The sequence below is a fragment of the Leuresthes tenuis genome, unplaced genomic scaffold (assembly GCF_036924035.1).
Source record: "Leuresthes tenuis unplaced genomic scaffold, fLeuTen1.0.hap1 SCAF_2, whole genome shotgun sequence".
NCBI classification, from domain to species: domain Eukaryota; kingdom Metazoa; phylum Chordata; class Actinopteri; order Atheriniformes; family Atherinopsidae; genus Leuresthes; species Leuresthes tenuis.
In genome coordinates, this window is record NW_027325356.1 from 2,035,866 (window position 1) to 2,058,603 (window position 22,738).

Genomic DNA, 22,738 nt, shown 5'->3' on the forward strand with positions numbered 1-22,738 from the left:
GCTAATTTATCAAGAACCTGCTGCACTGAAGTTGTGTTAAATGAATAAATAAATGGAAATCTCACTGTCAGATGTGATTGATTTTTACATTAAAAAAACAAGGCAACCAAACGTTACCTTGTTTCCTGTTTTGGATGGATGTCCAAACGCCGCCTCTGATACATATTTCATGGCGGTATTTTGGCTTCTTTAACAGAGCGCTGCTGTGTGAGAGATGCAGGATTAAAGTCGCTGCATCATGTGGAAACACAACAAAGAAACAGAATACAGATGGAAAAGCACGCAGCTGTTTGAGTGTCCTAAGAAATAACCGACTCCATAACGTGAAAACAGAAGCAGAAGCAAGAAGTTCAGTTAGAGCAGCTTTATACAGCGTAAATACGTCTGGGATGAGACGTGGAACTCTTTTAGGAGCTTTAACTGTAGATTAAAACAAAAAGAGGAAGCTTTAATGAGCCACCGGAAATATCCCTTTAATGTTCATTTTCTTTTTCTAAAGAAGTTCTACAAAGTCGTCTTTTTTCTCTGAAAAAGATTCATGTTTTACTTTGTACTTGTCTTTATTTTATTGAAATTAATGCTGGCAGACGCCCTGATATCTGCTCCCAGGAACAGGAAGAAGGGATTTTACTGGATGTGTCACCTTTAAAGCTGCAGTGGAGGAACACTGAGTTGTGTTAACATCAGAAACTGATGATGAAACTACACCAACCACGGTCTCAGCTCCATAAAAACCTTGTTCGCTCTGGTTTTTCTTCCTCTAAATCTTCATTAACTGTTTCTAATTCAGTTTTTTCCTCCTTTAGCCTTAAAGTGGAAGGTTTAATTCACCTTGACTGGCTTCGTGCTGCAGCTATCGGTTCCTACAGGACAGACTTTAGCTGATTCTAGCTGTTTTTTCTATATTCAGAAACAGTATTTGTATTTATTTGCAGTTCCTTTCTAAATAGACAGTCAAATATATTCTTATCCATGAGTTCCTCTTGCATTTCTCTTCTTTTTTTTGGCAAATATTAAGTTCTGCATGTGTTAATTATTTATTAACTTTTGAACACAGAGCAGGAAAAGTTCTGTGTTCGATTATTTCAATTTAATTTGCATTTAAACAGTCAAGAGACTCGTTCATCCAAAACAATTTAGCTTGTGTTCGAAATATTCTCTGGACCAATTACACACATGGAAGATTCTGTGGGCCGACAGCCGCTGACCTCGGCTGACGTTTTCATTGGTTGGATGTTCCTCCTCCACCCTGTGGGGTAAAAAGTCTCCTTAATCCAAAGAATTAATTCAAAACGGAACTCGCCGAGCAGAAAATGGATTAATTGTTGGAAACAAAACACAAAAAAACAAAATCCAGACAAAGTAATTAAAAAAGGGCAAATTTATTTAAAGCACTTACATAGAAAAATATGATTGATTTGAGTCAACAATAATAAATAGAGCGCCTGACTTTCCCCAGGCCCTGTCCGCACGTCTGTACAATCAATATCCAGTTTCACAATACAGCAAAGGCACTAGCATTTACCACAATCAACAACACGTCAATGGAGGTGGCGTGGATGGAGCAGGGCGCTTCGTGGCGCTCGCTCCCCACCGAACGCCGCCGCTCACGATGCAACGCTTCGCACCCGACCTCCTCCTCCGTTTCACTGCTTTTCTCTAACATGCAGGAAAATAAAACACAACTTCTCAACTCAGAGTTTAAATGATTAAAAGCTAAATTAAAGTGTGACGCTGCTGCTGCTGCTGCAAATTGTTTCCTTGTAAGTTTGGTTTGAATTGACACGAAACGTGAATGGATTTGGTAAAACAGTTTGGTCCGTTATGGTCAGACCAACACGGGTCACGTGACATGTGGCAGCATCAGGTGGGGACAGCTCAAAGAAACATTTAAACAACTAAATACACTGAAAAGTCCATCTGAAATTAGAAGCCACGTTTTCTCTCGCCGCCACCTACTGGTCAGCTCTGTGAACTGCACCCCGATGAACATTAAACTATCCACGGCTTAATCTGGAGATGGCTGCAAATGGTGCTATTAGCATGAGATGGAAGCTCCACATTGTGGTTTGCTGCTTCATCCTCCATCTTTATGGATGGTGCGACTGTCACAAGGTCAGATTTTCACTCCATGAAAGAGTTCGGTTTCAGTTTTATGGAAATATCTGAGAAAAAAAAGGGATTCTGTTCGTCAGATGTGCTTTTGTTTAATTTGTACGAGAAGTTAAACTGCAGGTGAATGCATCGTTAACACTCTGGAGCTGACGGACACGCCAGCGTGTCCAGGTCACATGATTTAGGACTCGAAGCCCCGCCGAATTCTCGCCGAAGCCCCGCCGAATTCTCGCCGAAGCCCCGCCGAAGCCTCGCCGAAGCCCCGCCGAATTCTCGCCGAAGTCCCGCCAAATTCTCGCCGAAGCCTCGCCGAGTTCTCGCCGAAGCCTCTGTTTCAACTTTGAGTTGAAACTTCAAACTATGCACCAGTTTTTAAATTGTTTACAGCTCAAGTAAAGCGGTGCAAATGAGCTGTTCTCAGGAAAGTCCTCGCTGTGGTTTTCAAAAAATCATGTAGAAATAACAGTAAAGTCGCACCTGAAAGAAAATTACATGAAATATGGTCAAAAAAGGCCAATTATACCCTGAACCCCAGAGGGTTAATGTGATAAATGATATAATAAATATTGTATTGTGTTATGTGTGCCTGTTTAGCCGTTTCTCCTTGGTCTGATGATGCAGGAGACGCCATTTCATCCTGGTGGGACTCTACTGGCGCGAAGTTGATGGTGAACAAAGCGTTTGTAATGAGCTGCTCCACCTGCACATTGAGGGCTATGATGAGGTCACCTGTCGGTGCTGGTGGATGGAGAGTGATGTACCATTTGTATCCCGTGTAGCTGCAGTTAGCGGTGGAACTTTAACAGTATGTGACTCAGCTTTTACCAGCTCTGGAAACCCTGAAGTCTTCAGTCAGTTTAAGCCAATTACTGAAGGGCACAGGGATGTATTTCTGACCTTTAAGACCTCTTTCTCTACAGCATTCATCCTTGTTTGACCATCTTAATCACCAAATGGAGTTTGAGCCCACCCTGAACATCGAGGAAAACACGAAGGTTATTACCAGAACGTTCCCCGTGTCTCCAGTTCGGAGCATATGTTGGCGATTGAGAGGTGTGAATTTTTCAATTTCAGCTGGACTTTACACAAAACATTCAGTAGATGGCACATATATCCAGTGACACATAGAGGACTAACAGTGATGGCAAACCAATTAAAATAAGCTCCTGCTTCATGTAGTAACAGCTCACTGTCACATATCAGTGCGAGTTGGTCCCAGTCGGTCATAATCTTCTCATTAACGCACAACTGATGCTCTCAGAGGGATGAAAATGCGTCTTCTGTTGTGAAAATAACATGTAGTGCAACTGTTTTCATGCAAGACGAAAGCAAGCATGACACTGACCACAAGCAGAAAGCGTGTTGAGGATGTGCCGTGTGATGCAGCCGGATCGCTCACGCACACGTGCACGCACACATGCACACACACACACGCACAGCACATCCAGGACACCTGCAGAAACTCTGAAATATTCCACCGGGACACCATGGATTCCTGTTAAAGAGGTCAGAAAACGTAGAAAAAGAAAACAAACTCGATCTCACGTAAAGCTGTAATCAAACCCTCGTAAATGCAAATGTTCTCTATCATTGGTTCTAAAGGAAATTAAAATATCATTAAATATCTTGGTAAATATCGTGAAAGTGATAAGGCTCGAATCATTCTCCAGTTCGACGGGCCTCACAAACGTAGTCTTCCCTCTGAAGTTAGTCCACAAAGTGCCGGGGGTCCCGTGGTGTCCAGGTATCTGTGCAGAGCGACTGGTTCATAGCGTGTTCTCTGGAAAAAGCCCTGATTGTCAGAACAAATGGTAAGAATATGGTTATTTCCTGGCCTTAAAGCTCGTCCCATCAGCATCCAAACGGGTCCATCGTCCCTCTCGGCATTTAAGAAACCCGACGTTATGGCGCCGTGTTCAGATCTGCGCCTCTGCACCTCCTCCTCTGTCGACTGGAGAATTAATGCACAGAAGCCCGAGAATGCTCGAAAGGGCTGTAAAGCTTTACCGTATCATCACATCACGCTCTGCTGCAAAGTGGCCCCCGCTGTACGAACGTGTCTGAGCTCTCAGAGGCTCTCAGAGGCTCCCTACATGTTCCTCTGGGCGGTGAGGTACTTGAGCGCCGCCGCGCCGTACTTCCTGGACAGATCCTGGTGGAACTCGTCCTTCAGGGTGTTCAGACAGTTACGATAGCTGGAACTGGAACGAAACTTGGAGATGTCGAAGCTCGGAGCGTGGGGCATGTGGATCATGAAGGCGTTGGGGAGGACCATCAGGTCATACTCCTGGAAAGAAGGAAAAACACAAGAGTTAGGAATGGAAAGAAGACTCTGTTTGATGCTTTTCAATTCAGTTTGTTCAAGTTTTATCCAATAATAATCCAGTTAATCATCAAATTCAGCCTCCAGAGATGAAAGTTAATCTATTAGAGTGCAGATTAGAAGCTATCGATTTGTTTCCGTGCCCATTTAGGTTGAGTTAACTGAAGATTACAAGTTTATAACTGATTAAAATAAAGTGTAAAGGATCATTTTTAAAGTTTCTGGAAGTCATTATTTTCACCTGGATGAACTTAAACTTCCTAAAATATAATCAATGACCAGCGAAATACGTTCAACTGAATAAGTGCAGCTCTCAAATATTTAAATAAACTAATATTTGCTTCAGTTCACTCATCAATATATCAGCTGAACTTCTCAAATATGTTAAAAGAAAATAATGGAATCGGGTATTTAAATCTGTTACCAGAGGAAACGGATCCAAACATATGTCCGCTCTTCTCTTTCTCCCATGCATTGACCTTCTGTCGTGATTCATCAGAAACTGACCACCTGCTGTATCATCTTCCCGGGGATAGATAAAATAAAGTGAGAGTAACTTCACCTCCTTACAGCTCAGTGAGGTTCATTCTGATTGGATCCTAACTCGTCCTAAACTTCCACAACCAACAGTAGTTCAGATTGGCTCTAATCTGGCAAACGTTTCCATCAGTAAACTTCCCTGAAGGGGTTTTTATTTAGCTTTAGTCTCAAAAAACTTCATTTCCTGTGATCATGAAAGAAAGAAGAAATGTCCACATATCTTAGTCTATAGCGGTTTTATTCTGGGGAACTATTTAAAATGATTACAAGCATTTTATTTTTAGCCCTGCCCCTCCAGCCAAGCCTCTGTGCTCTGATCGGATTACAAAGTCCAAATGGCTCCACAAACAAACTATTTACCCAGATTTAACCTCGACTCAGTGTTTAAATGTGTGCACACAGAACTCAAGTTCAAGCTAAATATCTGAAAAGTAGAAACGCCAACTGGAACAAAGCCTGCATATTAGGCAGCTAATCCGATGTCAGTGGGATGGTCTCATAGAGGCCTGCTGTAAGGAGCGTAAAGACGACCCCCAGCTGGTGGTACAGTCAGTTATACCCGCTGTAAGGAGCGTAAAGACGACCCCCAGCCCCTGGTACAGTCAGTCATACCCGCTGTAAGGAGCGTAAAGACGACCCCCAGCCCCTGGTACAGTCAGTCATACCCGCTGTAAGGAGCGTAAAGACGACCCCCAGCCCCTGGTACAGTCAGTCATACCCGCTGTAAGGGGCGTAAAGACGACTCCCAGCCCCTGGTACAGTTAGTCATACCCGCTGTAAGGAGCGTAAAGACGACCCCCAGCTGGTGGTACAGTCAGTCATACCCGCTGTAAGGAGCGTAAAGACGACCCCCAGCTGGTGGTACAGTTAAACATACCCGCTGTAAGGAGCGTAAAGACGGCCCCCAGCCCCTGGTACAGTCAGTCATACCCGCTGTAAGGAGCGTAAAGACGACCCCCAGCCCCTGGTACAGTCAGTCATACCCGCTGTAAGGAGCGTAAAGACGACCCCCAGCCCCTGGTACAGTCAGTCATACCCGCTGTAAGGAGCGTAAAGACGACCCCCAGCTGGTGGTACAGTCAGTCATACCTGCTGTAAGGAGCGTAAAGACGACCCCCAGCCCCTGGTACAGTCAGTCATACCCGCTGTAAGGAGCGTAAAGACGACCCCCAGCTGGTGGTACAGTCAGTCATACCCGCTGTAAGGAGAGTAAAGACGACCCCCAGCTGGTGGTACAGTCAGTCGTACCCGCTGTAAAGAGCGTAAAGACGACCCCCAGCCCCTGTACAGTCAGTCATACCCGCTGTAAGGAGCGTAAAGACGACCCCCAGCTGGTGGTACAGTCAGTCATACCCGCTGTAAGGAGCGTAAAGACGACCCCCAGCCCCTGGTACAGTCAGTCATACCCGCTGTAAGGAGCGTAAAGACGACCCCCAGCCCCTGGTACAGTCAGTCATACCCGCTGTAAGGAGCGTAAAGACGACCCCCAGCCCCTGGTACAGTCAGTCATACCCGCTGTAAGGAGCGTAAAGACGACCCCCAGCTGGTGGTACAGTCAGTCATACCTGCTGTAAGGAGCGTAAAGACGACCCCCAGCCCCTGGTACAGTCAGTCATACCCGCTGTAAGGAGCGTAAAGACGACCCCCAGCTGGTGGTACAGTCAGTCATACCCGCTGTAAGGAGAGTAAAGACGACCCCCAGCTGGTGGTACAGTCAGTCGTACCCGCTGTAAAGAGCGTAAAGACGACCCCCAGCCCCTGTACAGTCAGTCATACCCGCTGTAAGGAGCGTAAAGACGACCCCCAGCTGGTGGTACAGTCAGTCATACCCGCTGTAAGGAGCGTAAAGACGACCCCCAGCCCCTGGTACAGTCAGTCATACCCGCTGTAAGGAGCGTAAAGACGACCCCCAGCCCCTGGTACAGTCAGTCATACCGGCTGTAAGGAGAGTAAAGACGACCCCCAGCCCCTGGTACAGTCAGTCGTACCCGCTGTAAGGAGAGTAAAGACGACCCCCAGCCCCTGGTACAGTCAGTTATACCCGCTGTAAGGAGCGTAAAGACGACCCCCAGCCCCTGGTACAGTCAGTCATACCGGCTGTAAGGAGAGTAAAGACGACCCCCAGCCCCTGGTACAGTCTAGTTTAACAGTTTCTTTATGACAAAAATCCGTAGTGTGAACCGCTTGTTTATTACCCCACAAAATGCTTTTAACTAAAGTAATGTTCTGATCTTCAGCAGTATTGCCCAGATCCCAGCATGGATTTAGCCCACTTTATCCTGCTTTAACCACAGACGTACCTGTGCATCCAGCTCCATTACATGGGACACTTTATTCCAGCCAAAGCCCACAAAGCGCTGGTCGTACTCCGGACAGTCTCGTCTCACCACAACGTACGGCTCGAAGTCTGGCTCCCACTCCACCTTATAGGGCGTGGTGGCAGTTCGCCATTTGGCGTAGTTGGTAGGAGCGTGACCCTTTGGCCACACATGATACCTGGACAGGCAGGAGGAGAAGGGCTGTTTTTATGAGACATTTAGTTATTTTCCAATCCACGGTTTTCTCCCACTGAGAGGAAAAGGTCATTTTACCTGAAGGTGTAGAGAGTTCCCATGTCCAGCATGGAGAGCAGCTCAGCTTTGGATTTGGGGAAGGACAGACGGTAGCGCAGCGTCTCGAAGGCTGGAACTACCAGAGCCTTCTTGGTGTGAGCCATGTCCAGCTGCACCACAGACTTCCTGCAGCCGCAAACAGGAGGTGAGACACTGACAACTTCTGATCAGTTCAACATACAGTAACAGTCCTGCGTGATCGGCTTTACATTCGGGTTTAATGCTCAATGCAGAGATGTTAAAAACACGTTCAAATTCATTTATTTCTCATTTCTTTACTGCCAAAGCATTTATCTGTTGAGCTTGAATAAATATTCCCAGGAATGTGGAGGCTGGCAGGTCTTCCTTTATGCCTACAATAGTGATCAATGAACATTATTGATTAGGTAATTCCTGTGTTTAAAATGCTGCTGTTTCAGTGCATCTCAGCCCTCGCAGTTAATGCTTGTTATGAGTGTTTAAAGAGATGATAAATGTAACATTTTTATCGTTATAAAATTATGTTTCTGTTTCTGTATTTATCAGACGCTTTTATCCAAAGCGACTTACAAATGAAGATATAACAGCTTTATAAAAAGCTAACAATAAGCTACATAGAAGGAACCCAGGAGTCCGACTCTGTCAGAGGGGACAGAGTAGAGATAGGGTGCAGGCATAGAAGGAAGTGCAGAAAGATAAAGTGCAGAGATAGAGGGGGTAGGGAAGTACAAGGTAAGTGCTGGGATAGGAGATGCTCTCTGAAGAGCTGGGTTTTCAGGAGCTTCTTGAAGATAGACAGGGACGCCCCTGTTCTGGTAGCGCTCGGTAGCTCATTCCACCATCGTGGGACGACACATGAACAGAGTTTGGATTGTCTTAGGCGTGGTGTAGGAGCTGCTAGACGACAATCCTGGGACCAACGGAGGGACCCAGTTGGGACAGAAGCCTTTGCAAGAGCATTCAAGTAGATGGAGCCGTTCCATTAAGCTCTTTGTAGCTAACATCAGGGACTTGAATCTGATGCTAAGGGCAGCCAGAGGAGTTCAATGAACAGAGGGGGGACGTGTTCTTTTAGGCTGATCCAAGACCAGACGCACCGCCGCGTTCTGGACCATCTGCAGAGGTTTCACAGGCTGGAGACCAGTTAGGAGACCAGTTAGGAAACCAGTTAGGAGACCAGTTAGGAGACCAGTTAGGAGAACAGTTAGGAGAACAGTTAGGAGAACAGTTAGGAAACCAGTTAGGAAACCAGTTAGGAGAGCAGTTAGGAGACCAGTTAGGAAACCAGTTAGGAAACCAATTAGGAGACCAGTTAGGAAACCAGTTAGGAGACCAGTTAGGAGACCAGTTAGGAGACCAGTTAGGAGACCAGTTAGGAAACCAGTTAGGAAACCAGTTAGGAGAGCAGTTAGGAGACCAGTTAGGAAACCAGTTAGGAAACCAATTAGGAGACCAGTTAGGAAACCAGTTAGGAGACCAGTTAGGAGACCAGTTAGGAGACCAGTTAGGAGACCAGTTAGGAAACCAGTTAGGAAACCAGTTAGGAAACCAGTTAGGAGAGCAGTTAGGAGACCAGTTAGGAAACCAGTTAGGAAACCAATTAGGAGACCAGTTAGGAAACCAGTTAGGAGACCAGTTAGGAGACCAGTTAGGAGACCAGTTAGGAGACCAGTTAGGAAACCAGTTAGGAAACCAGTTAGGAAACCAGTTAGGAGAGCAGTTAGGAGACCAGTTAGGAAACCAGTTAGGAAACCAATTAGGAGACCAGTTAGGAAACCAGTTAGGAGACCAGTTAGGAGACCAGTTAGGAGACCAGTTAGGAGACCAGTTAGGAAACCAGTTAGGAAACCAGTTAGGAAATCAGTTAGGAGAGCAGTTAGGAGACCAGTTAGGAAACCAGTTAGGAAACCAATTAGGAGACCAGTTAGGAAACCAGTTAGGAAACCAGTTAGGAGACCAGTTAGGAGACCAGTTAGGAGACCAGTTAGGAGATATGAAAATGCTTGTCATGAGTGTTTAAAGAGAGGATAAATGTAACATTTTTATCTTTATAAAATGAGCAAGCAGCAGGAGGTTTGGAGGAGTTTTCTGCATTAATGTGCCTCCATCTCCGAATGAGTCCTCCGTATATCGTGCGCTGTAGAGGGTGTTTGGACACAGCCAGCATATGTGGTTATTGGTACTGTTAACGTTTCGTGCTGGAACAGGAATTGTATAGTTATAATTGGCTTTGTTCTTAGACATTATGTATTCATATTCTGTATTTTACTAAATAACCTCTGTTCCTAGCTGGTACTTTTCCACTCTGCTCATACTGATGACCTTAAAGGGTCCAAGACCTTAGAATGACATAAACAACTGGGTCAGATTAAACATCTCTATTGGGTTAGATAGGTCTGGTACATTAGATCCGAGCCTAAAACAGTTTATCACATCCAAAGAACACAACGAGGACAGTGTTTGGCCTGATCAGGCCACTAAAAACTGGCCAATTATACTCTGAAGTGTGAGTAGAACCTCTGTGAGATAAAGCTGAATATAAATATGAAATGTTTCCAGATATTAGGGCTCGGCCTGATGGGTTTTCTTTGAGAGCTCTAGCACTCCGAGTCCAGCGCTGCAATATTTTTACATGTGACCACTAATAAATACTTTGTTTAATAAACGATTTCTCCAGCTTGTTCTTGGGCTTCCAATGAAAGAATCGGGCTAACAATATGAAGTCATCGGGAGTTACGTGACTAAACCGTCAGATGGGATATTTTTATTCTAGTTGGTGATTTTGAACAGACCTAACAGCTGATTCCACCAAAATGCCGACTTTCCCACCAGAGGAAAACTCGTCCTGGAAGCTCCAAACACCATTTTACTCTGGATCAGACTTTCCTGCTTCTCCCAGCTGATTTTTCAAAAGAATGTTTGGTCCTCTGACACTGACCAAAGTTCATGAAAAGAACTGAGAAATGTATTATTTTCAGGAAGATTTTCCCAGCAGAGCACAGAGTACAGTACACCGTGTTTCTGTAGCTGCTGTGTTGGATTAGGAGTCATAAACTCCTGCTGTGATTTCCCAAGGGATGAGTAAGACCACACATCGTTGCCTGACCAACGGCAGCCTGCCGGCGGCCATGACCTACGTGATGTTGCTCATAAGGTTTCAGGCGCCCACAACCATCGCGTGATTGTTGTCACTCTTATATTTGGAAAAGCCAGAGAGGGAGAAATTGCTGCAGGGACGTTCACGCGTGACTCTCCGAGTTGTTTTTTTTTGTTCTTCAGCCAGTTCTCGGCTGCAATATGACGCCAGCTAAAGCATTAAAATGCCTGACACCAGCATTCATTGTTCATAGCCTTTCAGATCAGTGTTTCCATGTCTGAGTCGAGCAGAACTCATTAAAGTTAAGCAAAAAGAGAGCTCTGTTTCAGCCTGCTGCTCGTGTCACAACATATTGTGTTGACCTGTGATGTTTGGCAGAAATAAAGCTGGTTTCACTGAGCTGTTGTCTTCTGTAGCTGCAGCACAGCCCCCCCAATGAGGAGCAAACAGCATCCTCCGTCCCAGCAGACTGGAAGCGTGACTCAGCGTGAGGTTAATGAACGTCACGGAGCTGTGACACGATGTGGAGTGAAGTCCTACAACCCCTCAGCACAGCAGCTTTAGGTTTGATGGTTAATTACTGTAATTTCTGTTAGCATCCGTGTCTGGCTGTCCTGTTAATGGGTCCCTAAATCACAATTAAAATGATTTCATTATGTGTGCTGTTGATGTGATCAGAAGAAGCACGAGATTTGTTTTAATTCATGGCTTTTCTGTCAGACTGCGTTAGCTTTAAAAAGATTTGCTGAGAGATTATTAGTTTTACATATGAGTGGAAACATTTCCAATAAACAAACATCCATCCATTATTTTCTGCTTATCCAAGGTCAGGTCACGGAGGCACGAGGTCCAGCAGGTAAACCCAGACATCCCTCTCCCCAGATACACTCTCCAGCTCCTCGTGGGGGTTACTGAGGCGTTCAGGTCAGACAGGAAATATAATCCAGAGAGTTCTGGTTCTGCCCCGGGGCTCCTCCCAGTGAGACGTGTCCGAAAAACCTCCAAAGGGAGGCGACCAGGAGGCATCTTAACCAGAGGAACCACCTCAGCTGACTCCTTTCTATGTGGAAGAGCAGCGGCTCTACTCCGAGCTCCTCCCCCCGGATGGTGGAGCTCCTCCCCCCGGATGGTGGAGCTCCTCCCCTCTGGATGGTGGAGCTCCTCCCCTTCGGATGGTGGAGCCCCTCCCTCTGGATGGTGGAGCTCCTCCCCCCGGATGTTGGAGCTCCTCCCCCCGGATGGTGGAGCTCCTCCCTCCGGATGTTGGAGCTCCTCCCCCCGGATGGTGGAGCTCCTCCCCCCGGATGTTGGAGCTCCTCCCCTCGGATGGTGGAGCCCCTCCCTCCGGATGGTGGAGCTCCTCCCCCTGGATGGTGGAGCTCCTCCCCCCGGTTGGTGGAGCTCCTCCCCCCCGGATGATGGAGCTCCTCCCCCTGGATGGTGGAGCTCCCCCCCCTATCTCTAAAGCTGAGCCCCGCCCCCCTCTGAAGGAAACTCATTTCAGCCGCTTGTATCCACGACCTCCTTCTTTGGGTCAGAACCCAGATCTGTGAGCACAGGTGAGGGTTGGAACAAAGATGGAGCAGGAACCTGAAAGCTTCTCCTTCCGGCTCAGCTTCACCAAACGGACCGGAGCAGCGCCCTCATTACTGCTGACGAAGCCCCGATCCGTCTGTCCATCTCTGATCCAACTCACCATCACTGAGAACCAGGTCCAGAGATGCTGAAACTGCTCCAGCTGAGGCAGAGACTCATCCCGACCCGGAGGATCAGAACCACAGCCTCAGATTTAAAAAAAGCTGCTTCACACTCAGCTGTGAACTGAAGGTCAACAGAACCACATAATCTGCAAAAAGCAGAGATGTAACCCTGAGGTTCCTAAACCCGACGCCCTTCTCTCCCAGGCTACACCTCCAAATCCTGTCCATGAAAACCACAAACGGCATCGGTGATGAGGGGCAGCCCTGGTGGAGTCCAACACGCTCTATAAACCAGAACCAACCAACCAACCAGAACCACTTTGTGCCAAGAACGTGGACACAGCTCTGACTTTGTTAAACAGGGACTGAATGGCCCCGGCTCCCATGACCCCCTCAGTAACTCTGGGGGTATAGATCTGATCTACAGTTACACGACCTGGGGGAAAACCACCCTGCACCTCCTGAACCTGAGGTCCAACAATCAGTCGGAGCCTCCTCTCCAACAGTAAACTTTCCAGTTTTACTCGGGATATAATTGTTTTTATAAACTAAAACATATATCAGGATTTATATCTTTACTTATTGATTAAAATGGCATTACATACACGTGATTTAGGCCGTAGGTCTTACCTGAGGTAGTCATAGAGACCGTACATCGGCAGGAAGTCCACGTCAGTCAGGAACACGTAGGGAGTGTTGGCGTTCTTCAGGGCCACGTTCCTCACCAGGTTGACCGGGTAGAACTGGCCCTCCTTGTAGACGATGTGGTAGCCGACGTTCTTGCGGTTCTTGAGGACCTCGGAGGCCTGAGCGTAGCGCAGGAACTGCTGAGCCTCAGCGTCGGACATGTAGAGCGCCAGGCTGATGGGGCCTTCCCAATGTTTACAGATGGCTTCCAGCATCTGCAGTCTGTGGGCAACACACACATAATGAAGCCATAGGAGAGATCATGTTTCTCCAGCTTTAGCTTCTCTTCATTGGCTCCCTGTTAAATTCAGAACAGAATTTAAGCTTCTTCTCCTCACATATAAAGCTCTTAATGACCGAGCTCCATCACATCTTAAAGATCTCACAGTTGGATATTTCCCCAACAGAGCACTTTGCTCTCAGGCTGCAGGTTTCCTTGTGGTTCCCAGAGTTTCTAAAAGCAGAATGGGAGGCAGAGCCTTCAGTTATCAGGCCCCTAAAAGCAGAATGGGAGGCAGAGCCTTCAGTTATCAGGCCCCTAAAAGCAGAATGGGAGGCAGAGCCTTCAGTTATCAGGCCCCTAAAAGCAGAATGGGAGGCAGAGCCTTCAGTTATCAGGCCCCTAAAAGCAGAATGGGAGGCAGAGCCTTCAGTTATCAGGCCCCTAAAAGCAGAATGGGAGGCAGAGCCTTCAGTTATCAGGCCCTTAAAAGCAGAATGGGAGGCAGAGCCTTCAGTTATCAGGCCCCTAAAAGCAGAATGGGAGGCAGAGCCTTCAGTTATCAGGCCCCTAAAAGCAGAATGGGAGGCAGAGCCTTCAGTTATCAGGCCCCTAAAAGCAGAATGGGAGGCAGAGCCTTCAGTTATCAGGCCCCTAAAAGCAGAATGGGAGGCAGAGCCTTCAGTTATCAGGCCCCTAAAAGCAGAATGGGAGGCAGAGCCTTCAGTTATCAGGCCCCTCTCTGTGGAACCAGCTGCCAGCTTGGCTTCAGGAAGCAGACACCCTCTCTACCTTTAAGATCAGGCTGAAACTTTCCTTTCTGATAAAGCTTATAGTTAGGGATGGCTCAGGTGAGCCTGAAACATCCCATAGTTCTGCTGCTACAGGCCCTGCCTGCTGGGGACCTCCCATGATGCACCTCTCCTCCCTTTGCTCTCTTTTTTTTGGTTTCCTTAGCTAGGATATTATTTTTTGAATTGGCTCTATATGAATTAATTGGATTATAATTGGTTTGAATTGGACTATTTTACTTAAATGCCTTGAGATTACATTTGTTGTAATCTGGCGCTATATAAATAAAATTGAATTGAATTTAATTGAATTGAATATGTTGTGTTGGAAAAAGCATAGAAAGACGCTGGTTTCTTATCAGATGAAGTTGCCTGACGGTGAGGTAAATTTAACCTCAACCTTAGTTGGCTTAGCCTACCTGCTGCAGCTGACTGACACCAACTGAAGGTATTAAAAGCACCTTAAAAGCACCCCCGAACGGTGAAAAGTATATCCATGATGGAATCTAGCAGCAGGAGACAGCAGTATGGGGAATATCATCATCTTGAGTAAGAGCTATGATTAGATGGAGCTTGGTTCCAGGCCAGTTTTAGTTTAATCAGCAGACAGTTTAAAGTAATACTCTTTTCAGTGGGTTGGTGGTGATCATTCAGGGAGAGGATTTCGGTTAAAAACAGCCTGTTGGAATGAAAACCTGCAGTAAATGGACTGTACTTCTAACACAGCACGTCTTAAGTCTGTGCATAACTACATGTTTTCTAACCATTCATACATCCAATCGGCCCTGTCTTCAGATCATTCGATCGCTGTCGATTCGCTGACTCCATCCCTATGACAACCTGTTATTTATTTAGAAATATAGGTTTTGTGCCACATCTGCACAGACAAAAGTGTCTGTGGCTCAAATTTTTATTTTTGTTTGGTTATTTGTGTGAGGAGCATTTAATTTAGGCTCGCTGATCCCTCGATTTAATAAAGTTGTTGTTCAAATATATGCGCGAATCGTTTATTTTGTGACTAAAAAGATGATATAGCACCCCACTTGTGTTTGGTAAGCAAGCAAGAAGATTAAGGACAGAGGAGACAAATAAGAAAGTGGGAAGGAAAAAAAGATGCAACAGGGTGTAATTAAGAGTTTAATATTCAGTCCTCAGTTGCACAGATCAAAGGCTCTTTATGCAGACATGTTGCTGCATGAGAAACATTTTTAAGTACACAGTAAAGCGCAGGTTCTTATGGAATTAAATTAATTAAAGATCCCCTTAAAGATCGCAATTTGAAAAAAAGATCACGATCCTCCCTTTGATCGCCGATAGAAATTTAGAAATATAGGTTCATATATGTATATATATCAGTTTTATGAGGTTTCTTTGGCTTTCATTGTCATATACATATATATAAATTTAGAAATATAGGTTATATATATATATATATATATAAAAAATATATAAAATAAATATATATAAAATATATAATATAAAATAAAATAAAAAAATATATAAAAAAATGTAAATAAAAAATTTATTTTTAAATTTATTTATATATATATATATATATATATATTTTTTTTTTTTTTTTTATTTATATATATATTTTTTATGAGGTTTCTTTGGCTTTCATTGTCATATACAGTAGCGTCACCACCACTTACTGGCATGACTTTTTTCTGCATTTCAACTGAACATAAATATATTTTTTCAAATGAAGGGAAAATGATCAGGTTGGAAAATATTCGGAGGCCATCGTTCCTCCCACCAGAGTCGAAGCGTTCAACAAAATAAGCCTCACTTTTAACCAAAGTTCATCATATCGAATTTATTTTACAGTTGCACATAGAATTGATTTATTGTAAAGTAGGTATTTGGTTGAATTCAGTTTACAGTACAGGATTAACGCTCCCTTCAGATGTCGCCGTATTCTCGCCTGCAGCTCCTGCAGCAAGCCTCCTTAATCCTCTCTGCGTGCATTATTTTGGATTTCAGAAATCCTTCAGAAATATGCTGTGAAAGACTTACGGATGAGACTGAAATTAGACAAATCAGATTATTCTACGGTGCCTGGCAGGTCTGCTCCCACTAACACATGGAAAGGTTTCCTCGTGTTATCAGTGGCCTGAAAAAAGCAACAGAAGCCTGGTCTCCATTCCTGCTTTTGAGCTTTTAAAAAAGCTTTAAAAGATGAGAGTTACTGGCACTAACTGTTTCTGCCTGTTTTAAAGAAGACTTGATTTGCAACAACGCTGTAAAACACATCAGACTTAGCAAAGATCCAATCTGACAAAGTCACCTGATTGACCAGCAAAGAATACAACAACCTTCCTCTTGTGGATGTCCACCACAGATGTTGTTTTTCTACTTCTTACGGTTTCTTCCCTGTTGGAACTACTTCTTCTGCTGAAGAAGCATCACCACCGTCTTGGTGACACTGCTCTAGTTTATTCACTTAAACGTTAATAGAAATGTGTCAGATTGACAAAGATTGCTTCGGAAAAGTTTCTCAACTGGATTCGATTGGAGTTGTTGCTCAAAAAAGCTGGACGAGCTACATTTTCCGGTCAGGATTTAACATGGATGTTTTTGTCAGAGATAATCAGCTCAACTGTTTATAGAGTCGTAAGTTCAGGCCTCTACATGTTGATGCTTGAATGGTCCCAACAACAGAAACTTTATCCGGTCGGATCTGCCTTCAGGTGGGAAACGCAGGCTAGTTTTCAAGATGACATGATTTTATATGATTCAATTCGATGCGATTTTATACGATTCGATACAATTTTATACGATTTTATATGATTCAATTCGATGCGATTTTATACGATTCAATACAATTTTATACGATTCGATACTATTTTCTACTATTCAATTCGATACGATTTTATACGATTCAATTCTATATGATTTAATACGACTCGAAACAATTTTATACGATTCGATTTTATACGATTCAATTCGATATGATTTAATACGATTCGATACAATTTTATAAAATTCGATTCGATTTTATACGATTCAATTAGATATGATTTAATATGATTCGATACAATTTTATACAATTCGATGCGATTTTATACGATTTTATACGATTAAATTCGATACGATTTAATACGATTCAATACGATTTTATACGATTCAATTCTATACGATTTCATACGATTTGATACAATTTTATACGATTCGATATGATTTTATTCGATTCAATTCGATACGATTTAATACATTTACATAATTTTCTGAAAGATTTTGTGATTTGTCATGAACCGTTGCTGATTGGACCAGTGGTCCGTCCTTTGAACCGGAAGGACAACACCGCCAGACAAACGGAAACAAACAAACATGTCACAAACGTGTCTTCAGCGTACGCAGACTCATGTTTATGTTGTGAATATTACATCATCGACCTGCTTGTTTTACTTGCTAAATACCATAAACACAAATCCAAATTCTCTAATCCCAAACCATCTTTTTTAATGTTTGAGAAGGAGCTCAAACACATCACAACCCTGGCATTGTATTGTATGTTAATGTTAATGTTCTGTGTTTTCACTAATTGTAACGTCTGACTTTTCAATAAAGTTTGCTTTAAAAAAAATAAGATAAAAATTGATACTTGCGGCTGAAAATCGATACTTTATCGGATAAAATATCGATATATATCACAGTATCGATAAAATCGCTCAGCCCCAGCATGCAATGAGACCAGTTGATGTTTTTAGCAATATTTTTCTGTTTGAGATGACCGTGTTACTTACACAAACTAAACAAACTACTTCCTGTGGAGTTTGAAGCAGCAGTAGCTGAAGGTTGCAGTGAAAAATATAGCGTGACACCCTGAAGGTGAAACTTCTAACATTTACCTGCAAGTGTTTGATTTGTAGTGAAACTGTCAAACTCAAAGTAGAACAAAGCTCTTAAAGAACCGAGTTGTGTGACAGGTGTTTATCTATATATATAAAGACAGTCCTAAAACTGATTTTACATATAAATACCTGTCCATGGAGAGCTGGGCCACCAGTGTGACGTCTGTGTCGTCCTCGGTGGGCGTGTACTCGTACTGCAGGAAGTACAGATGCACTCGATGTACCGTCAGACGCTCTCGCCGGAAGTCGTAACACTGATCGTCCTCGTCGAGCTCCTCCAGAGCCGTCTGCAGCTGAAGAGATGCACAGCATCATGAATATCTGTCTTTATTTTACCATGTTTAGTGGAAACGTCAGATGTCTTAATAAGGAAGATATTTCCAGGTTACAGCTCGTTAAATATGAGTACCGGGCAAAAGAGTTGCATTTTTAATGTCTGTAAAAGTCAACAGCAGCCTCTTCAAACAGCTGTGAAGAGTAAATTAGTACTGAGTCCGTTTATGTGTGTCTAACCTGGACGTTGTCTGGACTGGCCTGACTCGGGCAACCAAACAGCTCCCGTCGCAGCAGGTTTCCGTCGTACTCCAAGAAGGTCAAGTAGAGGTTCCTGAAGAACTCCACGTGTTTGTTCTTTACTCTGAGCTTCTTTGGAGAGTTCCAGTGAATCACCTGGAAACACAGGAAATCCCTGCTGCATCATTGGTTTTTTTGTTAATGCAACAGAAAGAACCACAAATCAAATCAAATCTGTCTTTTCTGAAGCTCTATTTTCAAAACTGGTAGGACTTAAAATACTGAATCAGTCCTTCATTTATGTCACAACAGACAGAATCTCTTTCGGCTCCATTAGTTTTTAGTATTGTGGCTTCATTTTAGTGTTCATACAAAGGTCCAGTTGTGTGGAATTCTATAAATACAGTAGAAACACCGTTACATCCCTCTGCTTTCTCACAATACTTGCAGTGTCAATGCAAGAGTCTTTGGATGAAGCATGGGCTTAATTGTTCAACACTCTTGCAGTGTATTGTTGAGTAAATGCTGGCTGGATTTTAACAATAAACCAAGTGCTTTTCTTAACCCCATGTGTTCAGTCTCCTATTATGTTGCTGCCCAATTAGCAAGGTCGTAGCATTAATTGGGGGCTTGTCCGGGATCCTTGAACTTGTAGTTGAGACTAAAACTAAGCTAATCCAGTGATACGTATTTATATATATATATATATTAATATATTAAAAAGTGTGGAACAAAGCTAATCCAAAAACTGAGCTTAAACATTTGCTGAATTAGCAGTGGATGAACATGAGCTCAGTGTTCCTCTGTCACTTTCCGTGTCACCAGTTAGCATTTGTGAACGCTGCCCAATGCACTCTAAAGTGCAGCATTCATGATTAACGTTTTCAAGCTACCATTCATAGATCCCGCTCTAAACAGCCTAAAAGAACACGCCCCCCCTCTGTTCATTGAACTCCTCTGGCTGCCCTTAGCCGCCCGCATCAGATCCAAGTCCCTGATGTTAGCTACAAAGAGCTTAATGGAACGGCTCCATCTACTTGAATGCTCTTGCAAAGGCTTCTGTCCCAACTGGGTCCCTCCGTTGGTCCCAGGATTGTCGTCTAGCAGCTCCTACACCACGCCTAAGACAATCCAAACTCTGTTCATGTGTCGTCCCACGATGGTGGAATGACCTACCGAGCGCTACCAGAACAGGGGCGTCCCTGTCTATCTTCAAGAAGCTCCTGAAAGCCCAGCTCTTCAGAGAGCATCTCCTATCCCAGCACTTACCTTGTACTTCCCTACCCCCTCTATCTCTGCCCTTTATCTTTCTGCACCTCCTTCTATGCCTGCACCCTATCTCTGCTCTGTCCCCTCTGACAGAGTCGGACTCCTGGGTTCCTTCTATGTAGCTTATTGTTAGCTTTTATAAAGCTGTTATATCTTGATTTGTACGTTGCTTTGGATAAAAGCGTCAGATAAATACAGAAACAGAAACAGTGTGTAGAAATCCTGTGTGCTGTGACCTTTGTAGATCCCGTCCAGGAGTAGTAAATAAAACAGTTTAAAACAGCATTTAGTTTAGCACTGTGAGTGAAATCAAATCAGTCTCTGAAAGGCTCTGAAAAGGAGTATCAGAGGCTGAAATACCCGAGTAATGCGTGCTCAGGATGTACCTTGAGGTCGGACACCTCGGTGTAGCACTGCTCTGAGCGGGTGTGATCAGACAGCTGAACGTTCCAGAAACAGGGCAGCTGGTGCACCAGGACCGGGTTCTGCTTTATGAAGGCGTTGAAGATGTCCTGCACAAAAACAACAGAGATACCCTGCTTTGAATGGTGGGATTTAGGTTATTTAGGTTCATCAGAGTTCAGAGTTCATCGTGGCATTAAGCTCTTTTCTGCCAGTCCAAACCGAACAAGTAATGAAGTGAAAGGAAGCAGCACAGGTCGGTTTCATCCAAAACATTTCAGATGATTTCAGTCCATCAGACATTTCCAAACTGTGGAAGACCAGCTATGAAAGTTCATCTCAACTCAACCGGAACAAGATCTGAGAATCAACTGTGTGAACGTTTTGCTGGAAAAAATATTCCATAGAATATGGACTGGGACTGGATAGTGTAGCGGTTAGATTGCCACCTTTCATGTGGGAGACCTGGGTCCAAATCCCCTGCATGAAAGGTACTACCTCCAGTAGGGGAGGTAGTACTAACTCATAAATTTCCATTTTTCAGAACAGATTAACAGCTTCATGCCAGCCACTGATGAGACAAATGCGCGCGATAGCGCGCACTAACTCATGTTTTCCATTAATCTGAACAGATTAACCGGGCCTTATGTGTCTAACGCAGGCAGATTTCACCAGAACAAGCCTGAATCTCATATTTAAGACTGGATTATGATCATATAATGCTTGACTGGCAACTAGCAGCCTCTCTGTCTCTCTGTGTCTGTGTGGACGGGCAGCAGCTTGGCACCCATCAAAATTTCTTCGAAAATTTTCATTAGGGGTCCTTAGGCAAGACCCCCTTACCCTACACCTGCCTATCTATAAGTGGCTTTGGATAAAAGCGTCTGCTAAATGCATAAACATTAATATTAAAAGGTTGTGAACTCGTGCTTTGGTCCAAAAAGCAAAGTGTTTGAGGAGCAGAGCATCTCCAGAATGAATCTGTTGGATTCTCAGTCAGAATCATACAGTTTATGCTCTGACTGAACTGTATTTATATAAAACTTCACCACATTTCAGATCCTTTCAGCCTGTTCTCCTTCGACTCCATAATGAGCTGCTGGCTTTGTGTTTGATATTAATGTGCAGCGGCGTACGTGCGTCCTCAGGTCTGTGCATGTAAAGTTAATAAATCTTTACATTTGCACATCATCTGTCCTCGCTGACAGCTCACAGAATGAATGTTTTATTGCTGAATCCCACTGACTGCAGTTCTTTCAGCAAAGACTAACCAGATGATTTAGAGAGCTGGTAGGGTGAAAAAAGAGGAGTGTAGTCTGCTCTGATTGGTCAGCAAAACACGACCAATCAGATGGAGCCGACTCTAAAAAGTGTGAGTTACATATTTTACAGTTTTCTGACTCCATCTGAGGTATTCTGAGAAGTAGCCAGAGGTGTTCCCGACCTGGTCAGCGAGCGAGGTGCTGAGCATGCTCATTAGCTCCCTTTCTGCCGTCAGCCGCCACATCTGTTCCCAGCTGATTCGCCGCAGTCGTTCCATGTAGAGAAGAATGACGCCTGCAACAAAGAGGAGGCGATGAATCCAAAAGCCAGCTTGAAACGCTGGAAGTTAAAGTGAAAAATCTGTGTTTACCTGTGTTGAAGCCTCTTCCCAGAGCGGGCCACGGTTTGTGGTTCTTCCACAAGTTGCCCAGGTACCAGTCACTCTGGTTCTCCACCAGACCGATCACCTGCTTATCTGCAAACACAGCAGCAGTTAGGCATCATTCACCTGCAGGACGAATGTTTCAAAGCTGAGCTCAACGTGTACTAAAAGGTCCACATTCATCTCGCTTTGTTGCAGCTTTCTGACCCTGGTTTGAGCTGCTGTTCAGCTGCCATGTGCTGCTCCTTTGAAACACTGAGAGCCTAAAACACAGGAACTGGATTTCTTTAAAATGACCAGAGAGTCTTTGCTTTTTTAAGTAGAATTCAGACAAATTTTTCCAATTCAAATTCCAGTTTTTAGGCCATGTAAAGCATCTCAGTACAAACAGCTTAACGTCAGATTAATGAATGAGTCACTTCTTATATAAACACACACAATTCAGGTAATAGCAGATACAAGAGCAGTGAAACCTCTGCAGATGGTCCAGAACGCGGCGGTGCGTCTGGTCTTGGATCAGCCTAAAAGAACACGCCCCCCCTCTGTTCATTGAGCTCCTCTGGCTGCCCTTAGCATCAGATCCAAGTCCCTGATGTTATCTACAAAGAGCTTAATGGAGCGGCTCCATCTACTTGAATGCTCTTGCAAAGGCTTCTGTCCCAACTGGGTCCCTCCGTTGGTCCCAGGATTGTCGTCTAGCAGCTCCTACACCACGCCTAAGACAATCCAAACTCTGTTCATGTGTCGTCCCACGATGGTGGAATGACCTACCGAGCGCTACCAGAACAGGGGCGTCCCTGTCTATCTTCAAGAAGCTCCTGAAAACCCAGCTCTTCAGAGAGCATCTCCTATCCCAGCACTTACCTTGTACTTCCCTCCCCCCTCTATCTCTGCACTTTATCTTTCTGCTCTTCCTTCTATGCCTGCACCCTATCTCTACTCTGTCCCCTCTGACAGAGTCGGACTCCTGGGTTCCTTCTATGGAGCTTAT

General features: G+C 44.4%; 1 protein-coding gene across 2 annotated transcripts in view; it reads right to left on the minus strand.

Annotated features, from left to right (window-relative positions):
• Window positions 1-1,363: 1,363 nt before the first annotated feature.
• Window positions 1,364-22,738, minus strand: part of large2 (LARGE xylosyl- and glucuronyltransferase 2) — a 130,075-nt gene continuing 108,700 nt past the window's right edge. For both annotated transcript variants that reach the window (XM_072379833.1, XM_072379834.1), the window contains 9 exons: window positions 21,736-21,840; window positions 21,547-21,659; window positions 20,087-20,212; window positions 18,432-18,587; window positions 18,048-18,211; window positions 12,997-13,275; window positions 7,570-7,716; window positions 7,279-7,474; window positions 1,364-4,402 (listed from right to left, as the gene is read on the minus strand). In XM_072379833.1, the coding sequence (XP_072235934.1) occupies window positions 4,205-4,402; window positions 7,279-7,474; window positions 7,570-7,716; window positions 12,997-13,275; window positions 18,048-18,211; window positions 18,432-18,587; window positions 20,087-20,212; window positions 21,547-21,659; window positions 21,736-21,840 (1,484 nt within the window). In that variant the 3' untranslated portion in view covers window positions 1,364-4,204. The remainder of the gene's footprint in view (window positions 4,403-7,278; window positions 7,475-7,569; window positions 7,717-12,996; window positions 13,276-18,047; window positions 18,212-18,431; window positions 18,588-20,086; window positions 20,213-21,546; window positions 21,660-21,735; window positions 21,841-22,738) is intronic.